The sequence below is a fragment of the Silurus meridionalis genome, chromosome 1 (genome assembly GCF_014805685.1).
Source record: "Silurus meridionalis isolate SWU-2019-XX chromosome 1, ASM1480568v1, whole genome shotgun sequence".
Classification (NCBI taxonomy): Eukaryota; Metazoa; Chordata; class Actinopteri; order Siluriformes; family Siluridae; genus Silurus; species Silurus meridionalis.
Window position 1 is genome coordinate 12475696 of NC_060884.1, and position 19535 is coordinate 12495230.

At 35.4% G+C, this 19535-nt stretch overlaps 2 protein-coding genes across 2 annotated transcripts; both read left to right on the plus strand.

Annotated features, from left to right (window-relative positions):
* Window positions 1-254: 254 nt before the first annotated feature.
* tnfrsf18 (tumor necrosis factor receptor superfamily, member 18) lies at window positions 255-4730 on the plus strand. The gene is made up of 6 exons (XM_046856954.1): window positions 255-376; window positions 610-777; window positions 1010-1097; window positions 1197-1261; window positions 2836-2952; window positions 3762-4730. Exons 1-6 carry the CDS (start codon window positions 268-270, stop codon window positions 3851-3853), a joined length of 639 nt encoding a protein of 212 aa, XP_046712910.1. The 5' UTR covers window positions 255-267; the 3' UTR covers window positions 3854-4730.
* Window positions 4731-5985: 1255 nt separating this feature from the next.
* Window positions 5986-19535, plus strand: arl8ba (ADP-ribosylation factor-like 8Ba). Its single transcript, XM_046851151.1, has 7 exons — window positions 5986-6257; window positions 12430-12510; window positions 12599-12672; window positions 13880-13973; window positions 14065-14132; window positions 17050-17120; window positions 18158-19535. The coding sequence occupies exons 1-7, from the start codon at window positions 6135-6137 to the stop codon at window positions 18205-18207; spliced, it is 561 nt and encodes a 186-aa protein (XP_046707107.1). The 5' UTR covers window positions 5986-6134; the 3' UTR covers window positions 18208-19535.

Genomic DNA, 19535 nt, shown 5'->3' on the forward strand with positions numbered 1-19535 from the left:
CAGCTGCTGTAGCTATTAACACACATTTGTTTAAGTAAATTTCCAAATCTCAAGTAAACCCTCACCTTTTAGTTGTCATGAAATCATAAGCTTCTGCCACAACCTCCACCCCCACGATGTTAACTTTTGGTCTAGCCTTGTGGGTTGTAGATACCGGTGACGCAGCCCTAGGTCCACAGTATATAAGCAGACGTAGGTCTACAGTATATAAGCAGCACACAACCATACTTTCATTATGTTGTCGAAATGGACATTGTAAGACTCTATATGTTGCTATTTGCCACAGGCTATGTCTTGTCCATTTGCATGGCTTTAGAATGTAACTGGAAAAGACAGTATGAGTACAAGGGGAAATGTTGTCAGATCTGCCCTTTAGGTAAGACCAATAGACTTTTATAGTTATTTTTATTAGTGATTAATGTTTCCATTATACTAACCTAAAGCATTCAACTAAAACCTTAAATGCCACTAGTCACACTTACTGTTTCTGTTGTTCGATTGATTGGTTGATTGATTGATCGATTGATTGATTATGAATTATTATCATTTATCTTTAATAACCTTTTTCAAGTAAATCTTTCTTTGTCATTTTATGTTGGGTTGTTACAGGTACATTTCCCATACAACACTGTACTAATAGCAGTGAGAGTGTATGTAAAAACTGCACAAACATGAATGACCACTGCTTCTGTAATAATAATTTGTGTGAAGATGATACATGTTCTAAATGTTCTCCCACTAAAAAATGTACACCAGGAGAAAAGCTCATAAGAACAGGTAAGAGCAGACTTTCTTAACTTTTTTACCGTAATCAGGCTATAATTTGGTGGTTAAAATGGAAACTTTTTTAATGAGTCATAGCAAACTTGAGGTATATGAAGAGGAGTATAATTCGAAGTAAAGTTCTGAAAAACAAGGCAAAAATATTTTACGCTTTCAGAATTGATTAAGCAATTACAAATAACTGAATGTGTATTATAAATCTTAATCATGTCTATGCTTTTAACAGGTTTATTTAAATTTAGATATATTTGTGAACCGTGTCCATCACAAACATACAATGATGAAGAGAGAAATATCTGCAAACCTACAATGGAGTAAGTCAATGTTTAAACTAAATACTGAATTACACTACCCTTGCTTAGAGATGTCTTATATTCCTATCATTGATGCTGTGTTGTTAAAATCTGCTGCAGAAACTTTGGCTTGCCTAAAATATTTCCTGAAAACACGACTCAAGATGCAAAATGTGGTTGCCAAGGTCAGTGTCTTTTATCAGTTAAACAGGCAAAGTCTGGAGCAATTACAATTTCCTGTATAGATATACATCCCTTAGATATATCTTGATTAGTTTCATTATCAATAAATGTTCTTGCAGAAATATATTATAGGTATAAGCTGTCCAGTGTTTGAGTAGGCAATAGTTTTTCCAGTTTAATTAAAATAAACAACACTCTGTTTTGTTCATTGTGTGTTCTGACAAAATAATATATAATGTATGATGAAATGTGTTACCAGATTTTTTTGGTGCAATATGCTAGGATATGCTTATTATAGGATTACATAGGATTGATAATACATAAGATAAATAGGCTCAGGAAAATCCAATGTAAAAATGCATTTTTGAGCTAACCAATATGGTAATTGTTTTATTTTTTGTCTGTTATTATATGAAAAATAAATAATATAGAATATAAGTTTGTAATCTTCCAATTTCACTTATGTTAGCCTGTTACAAATTAAAGTTTACCAGCACTTAATTAGGTGGCTAACAAGATATCTGCACATATTTACCCAGTTTACTATGCAATACAGTTGTCTAGTACCAGCAAACAGTGTCTGTGAAGGTCAATCTATGCTTTCAATATTATTATGAATCAAACTATTCATGATTAATGTCAGTTATCAGATCTTACTTAGTTGTCAATGTACTGTTCCAGTGTTGCTTTTTATAGTATAACTTTGCAGAACACCATTGGTAATAAATGGTAATATTATATATATATATTTATATTAAGTTTGTAATCTTGCGTACCAGTGTAGCTTTATTCATTACTAGAGACTCAAAGCACTTTTGTACGTCGCTCTGGATAAGAGCGTCTGCTAAATGCCACAAATGTAAATGTAAATGTAAATGTAATATGATAGGGTCACCAGGGTCGTCAGGGAAAGAGGTGGATGTTAGTAGGATATGGAGCATCTCCAGCATTTACTTTATTTACTTTGTGAAAGTTACAATGAACAGATTTAATAGGGGTTTTGTCGCATTTACTATTTTACTATTCATATTAACTATTAACTATTCATCAACTATTATGGTAAATAAAGATGATGGGTTAAAACCCTGTAGGTAAGATAAAACCTGAATATTTGTACAATTCCAACATTAAATACATTTGTTTTTCCTTAAACTACTATATGATGCTATGTATATCTATTCACACTGTATATTTATAAACTACAGACTCAACACTTTACTTCAACTTGGAAATGATCTCACAGGAACTAATGTTCTGTTCAACTGTGTGGTGTTTCTTTTTTATTACATCAAAAAGTCTGACACAGAGCTATAACTGGGCTTTTAACCCTTAATGCCTTAAACTCTCAACTGGACAGATATATAATCATTTTTAATATAAATTGCCAAAAGCAAATAAATGATGAGTTCCAGGGTAGTCTAAAAGTTTTAAATAATTCAATGGCTATTGTTCTTGTAAATGTTGTAAATGCCTAACCAATTTGAAAAGAGTTCTATATTGCTGCTACAAAATATTGTATTTTTTACTAATTTTGTTCTATGTAAATCATATTTAACTCATATTTATTTGTTGACAGTAATTAATCAGGAGACTTTTAATGGAATGGTGGTAGGTGTAGCCATCATTGGCTTTTTTTCCCTGGCAATGTTTATTTATCTCTGCATAAGGGCTCGAGTACAAAGAACAAAAGAAAGTAAGTGACATTCAAAATGTATATGTCTATTTATCTTCTTTAAGTTATACATTATTCTGTATCCTAGTGGCATTTCTTGAATATCATAGTAAATCGTTAGTAAGTGCAATTTTTGAAATGTTTTTAGTTCTGGGTCACATTGTGTTTTAGAATTTCAGATTTTAATTTTTTCAGATTTCAAAGTTTGATATATATATATATATATTTTCTATTGTGAGATAAAAAGGCTAAGCTTTCCTGCAGGTTGCTTTCTTAAAGTATTCTATGTAAAAAAGAAAATCTTTGTAGCTCTTTCTCTGAAAAGATTTCTCTCAACATATTTACAGTGGAAAGTAATCTCAGCTTTAGGTTTTGGCCATTGCCTTCGGGATATTGGAACATCCATGTCATAGTTTTTAGATGGGAAAAAAAGAAATAAAAACTTTGTAAAATATAAATTATTTGCAACATTTTATAAATTAGCAACAAGCTTAATGGATCAAGTAATTATTAGACTAAAAATGGGTTAGAATTTTTTTTTTTAAATCAGTTTAAAGCAATTAGTTATGGTGTTTGTTGACAAACTAACGGAAAAGGTCTGTGGTTGGACATCTTTTACTGTCTTAGTCAGATTGTTGCTTTTTGTGAAGGCTGGCATAAATACGGTGCTCCTATAAAGCTTTTAAGATTAGTGGAAACACATTTAGCTGGATGTGTGATAACTATACCACAAAATGTCATACCACTAGGGAAATACTATGTCTGTTTGTATAAGAGGCAAACGTGTTCAACAATAACTGTGAAACGGAATGTCTGACTTCATTTGGCAGAATATCATTCAACCTCAAGTTTCCTTAAAGTTCCATCTGATGAATGTTGCTACAAGCTGTCTAAAGAAGAAATAGGAGAAATGGAACCTTAAGGGTTTCAGCTACACAATCCCTGAAACAGATACATGGTGAACCAACATTTCTGAAGCTTCAGGATGAAACTGTGGAATGACAGTAAGCAGCCAGTGGTTCCACTGTACCAGTCTTTAAACTTTTGATCTCACTCTTGGATCTTCAATGGGGAAAAGAACTTTGCACAAAAGCTTCTCTGACAGCACATGAACGCTTATGCAATAACTCATCACCAGTTTACTTTGAAGTGTACCATTCATTAGTAGATGGTGGTATATCATTGAAAAAGCTTTCTGTGATAAATGTTTGCAGCATTCTTGCATACTAGCACTTATAAGTATTACTATGGATTACTAACCATTACTAACCAACTAAGTTACTGAGTTCTCTTCTTAGAGCTGTCCTGAACATGTTTTGGGTTGTGTCTAATTTGTTCGAATGGACCACTGTGCAACTAATTGGATTATATTACATCATGTATAAATGATCAATAAAAATGTTACTGTAAATAATAAATAATAATAACAAAAAGAAGAAAACGCAGATAAAAAAAATAATTTATTACACCCATACAATTAATTAAGTTAATCAGAAAATTTTATTAAACATTAATTTATTTCACCTTTGGTTAATTGGACAATTAATTGTATTCAGTTCAATTCAGTTTTATTTGTAAAGCGCTGTTAACAATGGATATTTTGTCCCAAAGAAGCTTTGCAAAGATAAAGAGATGAGAGTGGCAAGGAAAAACCCATCCTCGTCTGTTTTATATGCTTTAGTGTTATGACCCAAAATATTTGCAATAAACTAAAATGTTAAAGGCTATTAGCAACACTTGAGAATTACTATATATTGGAAATACATGACACCCACAAAGGAAAAAGGACTAATTACTACTTTTACCCCACTCATTGTCATTTATTCCTTTGATATCAGCCACTGTGTTGGTTATTATAAAATATAATTATTTTCTAATAAACATTTGTGTTACCTTTTGTGTTACTGGCACTTTCAATACTTCAATGTTATTATTATTTTTTATTATTATTATTTAAATGATTGTTTTGATGCTGGTTTTTGTACCTACATTGTATTTATTTTTTATTTATTTTTATTTTTATACATAAACTAAAACCAAAATGGATTCAATTGGGATCCACAGAGATCCATAGCTTTGATAGGAGAAACTACTCACAGGACAAAATCTGAGCTTCCAATCTGAGCTTTATAGAAAAGCGATGAGTATTTAGGTATTATTGAATGTTTAAAATCCTTTTGCAAAAAAGCCAAATGGTCAGTATGATGAGACCCAAACATGGCACAAAGCATTACATTTGGTGGACTAAACACATTAAGAGCTTTATGATAAATGATCGTGGTAGCATAACATTGTGGATGGGAGTGTGTGTGTGTGTGTGTGTGTGTGTGTGTGTGTGTGTGTACTGTGTCATGTCTGAAGGCTAGATGTATGTACATGTTCAACCCAAAAAACAGTTTGTTCCAGTCTGTATGATACAATCATGCAAAGCTCGCTACAACATGATTTTAACACCATTGTGCACTGTGGGGACAATGTTCTCACATTGTCGAGGTTTTAACTTTGCATAGTGTTTTGCTTTAAATGGCAAAAAAAAATCAACTTTGGAAGCATCATACAATCTTATGATATGTTTGATGATTTGACAGAATTTCAATTTCTACTGCATTATTTCTAGTAGTCAGGGACTACATGTTTTTAGTTTAGTTTTTAAAGGCATTTATAGCTTGGTGGCTGAAAGGTGCAGGTTTACTGCTCAGAAGTTTAAAGGTTCAAATACCAAAACTGTTGGGCCATTGAGCAATGTAGGTATAATATATCTTGCTATTTCTTAAACTTAAATGTGCAAAAAAATAAAATAAAGATTCGTGGTACCATGATGCACCTAGGACTTGTGTATTAATTTGTTCAAATACAGAATAGACCTAACCTGTATCCTGATCCAGTTAAAAAAATCCATGTACAGTATGTGTTTAAAGTTACACTTTACATACGAATCATTTATAACATTAACATTGTGTATGGCGCAAAATATTTGGTGTCACAGCTTTCCAAATGGCTCGCGCGCGCGCGTGTGTGTGAGAGAGTGTCGGGGGTCAGTAGACATGGCGGTGTGTGTGACAGTGCGGAGGAGCAGCAGTAATAGTAAACGCATCAGGGTCATATGACAAGCGCAGTTCCTCCCAAACATAACGTTCCACACACACACACACACACACACACACATCCCAAGACAAAGCTGAGACAAAAACAAACTGGTGGAAATGTTGGCGCTGATTAACCGTTTCCTAGACTGGGTTAAGTCCCTGTTCTGGAAGGAGGAGATGGAGTTAACGCTGGTCGGACTTCAGTATTCGGGCAAAACTACGTTTGTCAATGTGATAGCTGTAAGTGTTGTCACCCCCTACACCCCCCCCTCTCTCTATTCACATTAGCTTATCTTAGCTTAGCATAACATAGCTAGTTTTAGCTAACTGTTGTTTTGTAACGTGTACGAATGCCATTCAAGATTTTATGGACGTCCATATCGACATTTTCATTATGCATATACATAGCGTGTTTATACGTTATAACTGCTTGTCAGTAAAGCGCTTCTAGTAACACTTCTAGCTAAGCAGCAAGCTAAATTACTCGGGTTAGCTAGTGAGCTAACTTAGCTAACTGTGGCCTAGCTGTCATATGTCTATAGCGTTAATGGGTGTATATGTAACGTTGTGTATGGAATGCTATCCTACTGCTTAACTCATCATCATCATCATCATCATCATTATTATTATTATTTTATTACTTATTATTATTTAGATAGTGTCGAGGTAGTAGGTTAGCTGGCTAGTTAGCTTTGAACAGGCAGTGTCATGCAGCCTGTTAGCTAATCCTAGCTGGGATTATACTGGACTATTGGATATAGCGCCATTACTGCAAATGAAGTGGATTGCTAATTCTTGTGATTTCATGGAAAACTGTAAAAATAATAATAATAAAGGCATGGGTGATTGGAGATCTTGTTATTCCAAGAGCCTCTGAAGTGATCATTCAGTTTATGATTTCATTCTCCCAGGCTTGTTTTGTTTGTTTTGGGTCTGGCTGCTTTGCCAGTCAGTCCAGAACACACCTTCATCATGTCCTGTCAGTTCTGCAAGACTTGTATATGGAGACCAACTAGACTTCTAAACAGTTTTAGACTACGATGCAAAGTCTGCACAAGGTGGGAGACAAACATTGCCTCATGAAGTTATCAAACAACGGTGTGTGTTAAAAGAGCGTTATAAAATACTACTAATCCGTATCTAGTAGATCATGTGTCCTGGGTAAGTCAGAGGTATATTTTGATTCGGCAGAGGATTTAAGACTCATATTGGCAAAACATCTTTAGTGTTTTTAAATAAGGAGGAGCGGGATATTGATAAACCGTTAATCGAAGAGAACACTGATACAGTGCAGACTACTATGTTTGAAAAAATAGGCTTCACAGAAGTGATGTATGATCCCAATCATACATCACTCGATTAATAAACTCGCAGTCTGCTTTCGAGGCTGTCTACGGTGTTCTTTTTACGATATCGAAATGCTGGTATTCTTGGCATCTGTGAATTTGAGCTTTTGGGGGGGAGTATGCCCAGAAACTAGCCAGCCAATATTAAGTGTGATGTATATTCATTTCCTGAAAACAGTGTAATTGATTTCACCAGATAACACGTGCTGATAGAGCTGCGTTGAATACTAGTATACACAGCAAAAGTACTTTTTGTGTGTTGTTTTTTTTTTTTTTTGCTAGTCATGATATGAGCAGACTGGTTAATTTGACATTCAACATCAGCTGGGGTGGAAGAGATGTTTCAGGGTGATTTTTTTTTTTCTTTTTCTATTCAGAGTTTGGAAATTCTGAGGTTTGCAAGCTTTAGTTTGAGCACTTGATTCAGTAGACTGTAACCCAGATTTGTTATCAGTTCTACCCCCGCTACTCAGTTCAACAGTGGAAAGGGGCCACCACAAGATAACCGCTGACCCGATACTGTTTGTTTGATGGATTATTATTAGAAGAGCAGAGATACTGAAACTGAAAACTATTATATTTTTGCCCTTTTAATAAAAAGAAAAAAGCAACAAAAGGTAAATGAATCATAGAAATTCTGTAAATTTTGGATTATTTTAATCTCTTAAAGTATTTCTGGGCAGTCGGGACTTACAAGGCGAGCTGCTTGTGTCCGAGTGTTAATATGTATAAAAAAAAAAAAACACCTCTTGCAGAAAAATAACTATATAGAGCTGTTTTATAGTTAAAGTGAGAGGGAGACACCATTTGCTGCATGCATGTACTGCATAACAGCGTCACTTCCTCATGTTAACTAGTCCTTCAAGATTCAGCAGCGTAAAAAGGAAGCGAATTCATTGTCACAAGCTTTATGAGTCACAGGAAAGTGCATTAATCACATGCCTCTGTTAAAGTGGTGGGCCGGGAAACTACAATACTGCACAATCATATTTATTGATTGTTGCTGCTGTTGTTTTTTTTTTATTTATTATCTTTGTCGTTTTTAACCTGCCCATGCTGTTTTCTAACAAACATGTTTGATCCTATTATTTCAAAACATTACCAAATTTGGGACTCAAACCACTGGCCAGGTAAAAGCAGTTTGTCCTGAATTGCATTGCTGGCTGATGTACAAGCCTTTTTTTCCTGACTGTATTCTACACATGAAATGATAAAGAGCAGCACATTGGGGGTTTTTTTGGTTCTCCAGAATTCTTGATGAATTTCCGGCACCCTCATGTAGCCTGTATTCGCAGAGACGTACACATCATTCATATACTGGTTTTGCTGAATGTGTTTGTTGCCCATCTTTAGCAACAAGAATAGAAAATCATACCTAAACCTCGCTTGTTGATGTTTTTAAATCTGCTGAAGCACAGTGCATCGTCCCAACCCAGAAGGTGAAATGAATTCTATGAAGACATTTGCCTGAAAGTGAATATCAGTTGTTCCTGTTCTCGTGTGTCCTGTGTAGAAGCAAGTGTAGGTGATTTTAGAGCAGTTCTGTTCTCTCACATTCCCTCTGGCCCCTCTAAGCTTCTGCTTTTTCAGAGGGAAGATAACGTGAAATTTCTCACCACAAAAGCACCCGAGATGTTCGCGATCCCGTTTTCCAAAAATTGCAGTAGCTTATATCAGTGCTCAACGCTAGAACAAAATATTAAAATGAAAACGGATTTAATTGGGATCCACAGAGATCTATAGGTTTGATAGGAGAAACTGCTCACAGGACAACTGACACTCTTTAAATCTGGGCTTTATAGAAATGCGATGAGTATTCAGGTATTATCGCATGTTTAAAATCCTTTTGCAAAAAGCCATAAATGGTCAGTATGATGAGACCAAAACTTGGTACAAAGCATTACATTTGGTAGATTAGACACATTATTCTAAGAACTTTATGACAAATTATGGTGGTAGCATAACATTGTGGGTGGGAGTGTGTGTGTGTGTGTGTGGGGGGACTGTGTCATGTCTGAAGACTAGGTGTATGAGGGATTTGCTTGAAAGTGAATATCAGTTGTTCCTGTCACTGTGTGTCATGTGTAGAAGCAAGTGTAGGTGATTTTAGAGCAACTCTCTTCTCTCACATACCCTCTGGCCCCTCTAAGCTTCTGCTTTTTAAGAGGAAAGATGACGTGAATTTGTTTTACCACAGAAGCATCCGTTGACCATTGATGTTTGCGATCTCGTATTCCAATAGTGCAGAAGCTTATATCAGTGCTCGACGCTAGAACAAAAAAAGTCCTGTCATGAAGTCAATTTTATGTTATATTCCGGAAGGTAATTGCACAATATATAAACTTTACTGATCCTGAGCATGAATAAAGTGTTGCAGAAAACATGACAAGGTGAATATAAAGTCTGAACTAAGGATTATTTAGTCAAATAATAAAAAAAAAAAAAAGACTACTACTAGGCTATCTAGCGGTTTACTAATGCGAATAAAAACCAAAACTTGACATTATTTTGTACAAAAAGTAAATAAAGTCAATGTTCAGCTGAAATAATGGAGGTCCGTATTTGCTTTCACGTCAGGGCTCGGTAAGTTTTGTTTCAATTACACCTTGTTGTGAGAGTTTACGTTTAGGCAAGGTGGAGGTTCCTGTTAGTCATAAGACTCACCCATTTCTCCCCGGTGTAGCAAATGCATGTCATGTGGCTAAGCCATAACCACAATCTTTTGTACTTCTGAAATGTACCAGATTTCCAAACTATCATTCATTGTGCAACTATATGCAGACTATATGATGAATTAACAGTAATTACCACTAACCCAGATGAGTTCGATCGATAAGTCTTTACCACACATGATTCTCTTGAGTTGCCTGCTTCACTGTCTTATAAGACTTTTACTTATGTTTAGTTTTATATTATTTTAATGTTGAAAGGTATGGTACTTGCTCTTTAAATAAAATGCAATAAAAGCACATTTTTGGAACTGTTTGGGAAAAAATATATTTAATAATTTTTGTTATTATTGAATTAATTAATGTAACTCTTTAGTAGTATTTTTATTTATTTATTTATAATTTTTTATTTATTTATTTATTTTTAGATTTTTAGAATTGACCAGTTAGAGCTTGTTGAAGTAAAAAAAAAAAAAAAATCTTTTGAAAAGAACCAAAAATATTGATGTGGTCAAAAATTGTACAAATGAAACCCCTTTTATTTCAAGTTTAAAAGGAATATCTACATATTGTGTGTCCTGAGATATCTCTTCCTGAAAATACACTCAGTGCTATTCCTCTGTTGTGCTCGTAACGAGGGAAAAAAAAAATTCAACCTTTTTCTAACTAAAACCCACATTTTTTTTTTTTTTTTTTTTTCTTGCAGTTTGCCATCTTTCAGAGATATGAACACTTGCAAAGAAACCACTGTGTCATGTTTATGTGATTAAAAAGACAGATTTCTGTGTAATCTAACATGCATACCAGGCATATTTACCGTCATGTTTGATGCTCGTGTTCACCTTTCACGAACTCTGAAGTTCAATGAAGATATTTCAAGTTACATGTGGATATTTATTGTGCGCTTTAACTGTAACGCACATTTATTGGGATACGGGTCTGTTATATATCACCATGGCGATAGTTAATCATAGGAGTAGTGTGTTTAGATTTGAATGAATAATGAGCTGTATGTATGACCACTAGTGTAAAAAACCAGTAGTAATATATTCCAGCATTTTAAAGTCTGCTTAACCCTCAACCCAAAGTGAAAATGGAAGCAGTTAGATTGAACTATTTTAGTTTTTTGGAAAGACACCAAGTCTTTGATTATATGGTTGCGATTGGAAGGATGTAACCACACTAATCATCAGCAACATCTACGTTGGTCTTTTGAGTCTTCCCACCTGAGCAGTAAAAGTCACTATGGTGTTTATAGTGTTGGCTGTTGGCTTTTATTAACAGTACTGAAATAATTGCTGAGTCACTCAGTGATTAACACATCATTTCATGCATGGTCAGTTTTTAGTTTTTGGTGATTCATCACACTATGATAGCAGTTGCATGGAAAACAGTCAAAATCAAACTCTGTCTCAACTCACACCCATATGTGCCATTACTAACTTAATATCATAAGTCAGTGTTCCAGTTCATCCCAAAAGTTTCATCTCTGAACTGTTGCAACAAAGGTTGATGCAAAACAATTTCTAGAATGTATTTGTATGCTATAGCATATAGATTTCTCATTCGCTGGAAGTCAAGAGCATGAACAAAGTGCAATAAAAACAGCTCAATAAGGTTGGTGTTGAAGAATTCAAGTGGCCTGTACTGAATTCTGGTTGAATTGACAGAATTCCCCACAGCCTACGTTCCAAAATTGACTGAGGAAGCCTTTCTGGAAGAATGTAGGTTGTTAAAGCAGCAAAGAAGTGACCAATTCTGTGTTTATGTTTTTGATTTTTTGGAGTGTACTGTTCACCAAGAGCATATCGGAAATAATAGCGAGGTGTCCACGTACAGTGTTTGTGTACTATGCAACTCTAAAAAATTTACATGAAAATACTGTATATTCTCAAACATGGACATCAGGATTAAAACTCATTTATGAAAATAGTTTATTAGTAAAAAAAAAAAAAAATGTAGTACCTGCTATTAACACAATTACAGCACTGTAGTAGTGTTAGAATAATTACCCAAAGACCTACCTTTTACAGTACTATATTTAAATGTCTTAAGATTTTGATTATTGCTGATTTCCTTTAACTTTGCACTATTTAAACAAATGCAACTCACTGCTACTAACTGGATTCAGCTATGATTATAGTCATTCAGCTTTAGAACGAGAATGAAAGGAAGCCAGGCTTCATTTCTATTCGAGGTAAAAGTGAGAAAATGTACTTTTCCTTTTGGTAGTTGAGGGTATGTTCATCACAGGATACATGTAAACAGACATGCAATCATGTAAAAAGGTCTGCAGAGAAATATAACAATGTCGAGACTTTCACAGAATCTGCAATCAGAAACACTGTAATTTTAGAATTTATTCATTGTATTTTTTTCCCCTTTTTTAATTTTCAGTCTGGACAATTCAGTGAAGACATGATTCCAACAGTTGGATTCAACATGCGGAAGGTCACAAAAGGAAACGTCACAATTAAGGTATGATTACTCCCTAATGTCCTGTCTCCTGTGGAAAATTTCTATTTTAATGTATGTACAGGGCTAATCTGAATCTTTTTTTCTCCAGATCTGGGATATAGGGGGACAACCCAGGTTTAGGAGCATGTGGGAGCGGTACTGTCGAGGAGTAAACGCCATAGTGTGAGTGATGTTTCTCCATAATGGCTGTGCACATGGTTGAAATGTGGTAAATATTAAATAGTTCTTTAAAAAATGATTTTTTTTTGTGGTATTACTGGGAAATGAATAAAACACTTCTAAGAAGAGTTGCATTTTTCCATTCCAGAAGATGAGATGTTTATAGAAAAGGCCCCGTAAGAAAAATGCTCATTAGTTCCTGATATGTGACTGGCATTGATGCAGCACTTGGTGCATTATATTGATCTCAAATGAATGAGTCAAAATTTTCAAAATCTCAATGCATTATTTGTCAGCAGATCGAAGTATTCAAACTCCTTTCTGACTTATATTTGACTCATGCTTGATTCATGGTTGGTAGAACCACAATTTGTTGCAATGACACTGTTCTAACCCTAGTTCCCACTAGCTTTGCATACTGTTTAGAAGTGATTTTTGTCAAATTCGTAGTGGCAGATTTGCTCTAGGTTCATCGGCTCTAGGTTCATCGGCCGAAGCAGGTTCTTTTGCTCCATTTATTTCGTTTTTTTGTATTTTCAGCACTTTCTTTCTATCCACCCTTCACTACAGTCCTGAATTATTCAGAGCACTTGAATCTCATGCATGTGGCACTTTTGTCCAAATCTCAGAAACTCTACTCTTTTCAGAGACCTTGTTATGGTTTCCCTCACCAGTCTCTTGTTTTCTTGTTGTGCCAAATTCTGAGAAACAGCCATGTCCAGGCAGTGTTAGATGATCGAAGGCAGCTTCTACTTTCTATTGATCTAGTAGTGCTTTCTGGGATGTGCAACCTATTAGATATAATTTTACACCCAATTGCCAAGTTCCTAAGAAATTCTATTACCTCATCCCTAATTTCTTTAGAAGGCTTCTAAGTCATTTTTAATTCTTTACTTCAGACTTCCAGACTCCAATGACATATCAACAGTGATGGGTTTTGTTTGGAAAATGCGTAAGTTTTAATGTTTCACGAGTAAAGGCCGGTTATAAGTCAATTGTATCCTTATTCAGATTGTATCTTTCATCTAGAGCTCAAATGCCTATATGAGCAGCATTTTATTTTATTTTTATTTTTTTTTTATTTGCTGAAAAAAAGCATATCGAGAAGTCATGGGTTTGCACTTCAAGACATTGACAGAAGTCGTGCAAATGTATATTAAACATTTGCTATTCAGACAACGCTATTCATTGTTTTTTGTTTTTACAAAAGGTATATGGTGGATGCAGCAGATAGAGACAAAGTAGAAGCTTCCAGGAACGAACTGCATAACCTGTTAGACAAACCGCAGTTACAAGGGATCCCTGTAAGTCTTATTCGACCTGTCACACAATTAAAATGCCTTTCTACATATAGCCACATGCCACAACATAAATTTTTAAAATGTTGTATTGCAGATATTGGTACTTGGTAACAAGAGGGATTTACCTAATGCACTGGATGAGAAACAGCTTATTGAAAAAATGTAAGTAGCGTTTCATTTTCTTTTCGTATCCTTCTGAACCGACTTTTGGGTTCATGTGCACAATCAGTGGACACTTTATTGGGTTTATGTTCACTGTTGTTATGGAAGGTTGTATTATATTCGTGTAATTGTACATGTATGCGTACCAAACTGCTTCGAATCTAAAAGCATTCCTTGTTTTGTGTGCGAAACATAAGCCACGTTTACATGTACACGTGTTTTTTTTTTGTTTGTTTTTTTTTTGTTGTTTTTTTTGTCATTCCGATTAAACCATTTAGTGGACTGTTTATATGAGACGGTCTCTAATCCGATATGGTGTCCTGATCCTGATTACAACCTTTTATTCCTGTCAACATGGAGTTCTGAATATGTTAATCAAGCAACAGCGTGAATTTGTAGGCCTACTCTACTGCTGGAAGGTGTGAGGAAATCTCAGGAAGCTGAGATATTTGGATGAAGGTCTGCTGTAAGAACTGGAGGGAGCAGGTTGGAATTTAGCGTTATGGATTCTTTTGCGTTATATGTAGAGCTTCCGCATATCGAGGGAGTAAATGAATGAATGAAGTATGGAAGGAATTAATTCATTTATGTATAGATCAATTAAATAAATAAGTAAATCAAGTCGCATCAAGTTTATTTCTATAGTGCTTTTCACAATGGACACTGTCTCAAAACAGCTTTACAGAATTCAAGAAAACTCCCCTAGATGTCATGAGGAAGAAACCTCGAGAGGAACCAGACTCAAAAGGGGAACCCATCCTCATTTGGGTGATCTCAAGTGTGTGACTATAAATAAATAAATAAATAAATAACCCTAAACCAGAATGTAAGATTGTGAGTAATGTCCTTTCTACAGTCTTATACAATCAGTTGATGTTATGGAACCAGGAGCCACTGAGCAACTCATAAAATAGCTCAACATTTGAGATCATCATCGATCCAACACCAGCTGGCACTGGTACGTCTCTAGAGGTCATTAGCATAACAGTGGAAGCTAATTCCTTGCCTTCTGATAATATTCCCATACATGGAAGCCATGTACATTGTGAAAAGCAGGGGTCCTAGAACTGAACCTTGTGGCACCCCTATTATTTACTTGCATTAACCTGGATAGTTCTCCATTTAAATCTACAAAATGGTAACGATCAGACAGGGAGGATTTAACAAAGCAAGAGAGTGCAATAGAGATTTTGCTTGGCAGTGGCCCAATCTTTAAAAAAAAAAAAAAAAAAAAGGGGGGCACTGATGGGGTAGGTGTTTATAAATACGAATTATCCGGTTGTTGCAAATGTACAATTAAAAGAGAAGACAGCACTCACTAATAATTTCAGCTTTTATTGTAGATTTTATTGTAGATGTTTTGATACACATCACATCACAAATACACACAGCGGATAATAAAAGAAACTATTTGGTGTTTACCATTTTAATATTTACCTGTTCCTTTTAGAGCAAAACTTTTTTTTTATTTGGTCCTATGCCCTGAAATATCTTGATAACCTACAGAAATACAAGCCAGGAGTCGGTGAATGTATAGCAAGGAAGTAACTGAATCTGTGTGTGTGTGGGCATGTGTATGTGTGTGTGCGCGCGTGCGTGCGTGTGCGAGCGTGCGTGCGTGTGCGTGCGCCTGTGTGTGTGTGGTGAGAAAGACACCTCAGCCAATGATGACAGATGCACCCCTAGGGGAAAGTCTTTTCAGTTACCACAGTGATGACAGGGCTACTAAAATATTTCAGTGTCACTGCTTGGATGAGAAATTGTACACCTGCCGAAAATATCTAGACATCTAGACATCAGTGAAGGGTTGTGAATCAACTGGCACAATGTGTACATTTAAAAAAGAATAATAAATAAATAAATAAATAAATATGGTATCTTTGGAAAACTGCTCTCTAGTCAGGAGCTACAGTCATTAATTATCTTAAATGGTTGTCAATGAATATAGGCGTGTCTAATAACAGTATCCACAAACTGAATATTGATGTGTGTTTTTGTAACAGTTTCTTTTTAAATTCTCTGCCATTTCTCATGTTTCTTATAAACTGCATTATTTATAATATTGTGTGTGTGTGCTGCATTTATGCTTATTAGGGTACTCGGATCTGGATTTAATTAAAAAAATAAAGAAAGAAAGATATGTAAGCATCAAAGGTTTCCCAAGTTTTCCTTTGCAAAGACACAATTAAATAACAGTGAGAATAGTGAATCAGATCGTGGCACCAAGATGCAGACGGAGGTGACTCTCAGTCACCGTCTATGTATTTTATAGCTCAGTCTTGTATTTTCATAGGAATTACTGCCATCTATAGGCTGCTTGCAGTATTTTCCTTCATTTGCTTAAAGCTTTCCTAAGTTATAATTGGACAGGATTTTTAGGGAAGAATTCAGATTAGATTCTGCAAGTTTGGGCTGTATGTTAGGTTTAGGTTGTTGTACACATTTCAGTGTCTAAGAAAAATTTGTGGAATGCATGTAATTCTATAAGGTCATTGGGGTTTAACTTTTGGTTGGAAAAGGTCGAAAGGTCACGAGCAATATTTGATATAATATTTTAGGATAACACACGCACAATATATATGTGTGTTTTTGGTAATAAATGACTTTGATTTAGACCTATCTGACTATTTTATCTCATTAATAAGCATGCTAAAGAAATTCCAGCAACTTATTCCTGTACCATCTGATATTTTGCTCCGGATTTTCTGCACAAAACATCCACGTCACCATTTGGACCTGGACAAACTTTTCCCCTGCAAAGAATATTTAGCCTGATATTTTTTAGCCAAATTCATTCAAAATGTATTAACTGTGGAATACTGGATCGATGATCACAATTTTTGTTTATGTACTAATTTATTTACCTCCTTTTTTTCTTTTTTCGCTTTTTTTTTATTTCTTTCTTTTCTTCCACTAGGAACTTGGCTGCTATTCAAGACCGGGAGATATGCTGCTACTCCATTTCATGCAAAGAGAAAGACAATATTGGTAAGATGGTTCCCCTGTTTTTGGGTTATTCAGTCAACTCCAGTTTTCGTAATTAAAAATATCCTTTTTATTTTATTTGAATGACTACAGGGAAGTAGAGAAAATGTTAGTTTTTGTCAGTAACCATTATCTTTTAAGCCACAGTGTATATGATTTTGATAAGGAAAAATGTCACCCTGACTGTGACCATAAACTGTGTGTCAGCGGTGCCAAAAGTTGGAATTACAGGAAATTTCAAACACCTGCTAAGGTCTATTTCTTTCAGTACAACCTAAACACAGGGGTAGATTAAGTTTGACTACAAAGTTGAACAATTTATTTATTTTTTTACTACATGTAGCTTGACCATGGAAGGTGGGTGTGGGAGGATCACAAAGATTATTGAAAATAAATGTAAGCAAATTGTCATCCTAGTAGTACCATTAGGTGCAATACGGAGCCATTGATTGAAAACAAATAAAGGTCTCGGCACACTTTGGTGTTCATAAGTAAAATAACAGGCCTGAGAGCTTGAATTGGGCGAGTTAGAGCAGAGAAAAATATAAACACTAGTTTAAATAATGAGTAAAATCGGTAATTAGTTCTCTGTAGCAGCCAGGAATATTAGTAGCTACAAATTGACAATATGCAGATCCTGAGAATGATCATTCCTGAAGTAGAATCATAGATTGTGGTCAAACGATGCATATTATCATATTTGTGGCAAAATGGACTCGCAATCGAAAAAAATTACTGCCTGGTCTCAGTAATGCTCTTGTGGATAAATGAGCATAAATCCCCACAATGGAAAGTCGTCAAAGTCAAGTACATTTTAACAGCAAAGTGGATGGCATGTTGATGCTTTTGTTCCACCAACACACTCATTGTGTGATCGTACTGACATGTTGGCATAAATTGACCGATTTAAGATGCAATTATCGTTCGCGTTGTGTATTAGAACATGTAGCAGCTTGTTCTGCCTGTTCATTATGTTGACTTCTAAGCCTGTATGTGTCTGACACTGTTTGGTCTGTCGTTCCTTCTCTCGTTCCTCCTAGACATCACACTGCAGTGGCTCATCCAGCATTCGAAAACGCGGAGAAGTTGAAAGCCACGTTTCAGATTCGCGTGCTGACACGTTCCTCTCACACCCCATCCTGCTTACTCTGTGAAACTGTACAGTCGTCCCAGCACACTATTTCCACCTGTATTTCCAGTCGGTCGCAGATGTCCCCCGTCACACACATCTCAACCAAGAGCCAGTCTTTTGAACCTATCGCTTAATGATGTAAGCGATAGGTTCAGTAATCTCCTCACGCGCTAAAACACAAGCTCGGCTATTTCTCCTCAACAAACTAGCTTCACTTGCTCTTAACCTCCAATCAATTCTACTTTCGAATCATGGGAAGACATTTCTGGGTTGTTTTTTTTGCTCTGCTAAAGTATACCAGGCCTTGCTCATGTGAGAATGTAATTATGTAGCCTCTCTGTTGCCTCTCTTTATCGTGCTTTACTCTTCTTTTGGCCAAAATGTTTCTCCTGAGAAAGCAGGTGGTGATATTTAAATGAGGAGTACTTCGAAGAGTCAGCAAAATGTCTTGACAAGTATGTACAAATAATGCTCACCGAAATATTTTTACTATATTGAGCATAAATCTATTTAAGTGAATGTATGGAAGGGTTAGGTCTAGTCTTTACCTTCAACTCAGTGATGTCTTGCTGTTGGTAAGTTGGGAGAGAGAGTCCGGCGAAGTTCAAAGTGCCTTGTGCAGCAGACTTCTCTCTAAAGCGGAACAATTGCGCCAGAACCCGTTCACCTATTAACAAATTCGAAATAAATCAGCTCGGCATGCTTTTATGGTAGATTATTGTACCGTCGCCATGATGAACATTATCTTTGAGACTATATGAAGGCCTCACTATCGATGCACTTTTGTAAATATGAACCAATAAATCGATCTTGACATCTGAAAGAAACGCATATTATTTTTAAACGAATTTGACGGGAGGACGTCTCTCTACTAACAGACCAAAATTCAGATGCGTTTCTTGAAGATTGTTTAAAATGTTACATTTTAATAGTCTGAGACATGTTGATGAAGTTTCTGACATAACTCTAAACATTGAATTCCAAATGGTAATGGATTTTTCTTTTTTTTTTTTTGTTTGTTTTTTTGTTTTTTTTAAGTCACTTGAGTCGGATTGTACTTTTTTCATACCGTTTCCAGTGCTTCTTCACCAAACAGCACGGCTTGCCAAGGCTCAGCAACATACGTGAGCCCAGGTCTGTCGATTTCCTGGCCTAGTGTGTTGCTTTCTCATTGCATAAATCTGCTTGTAAAAGTATGATTTGCTGTGGAGGTTATAAGGTGGTGACTTGATGGTACAAGTAGTAAAGAACTACATAAAATTCCAATAAACAATTTTGAAATGAAA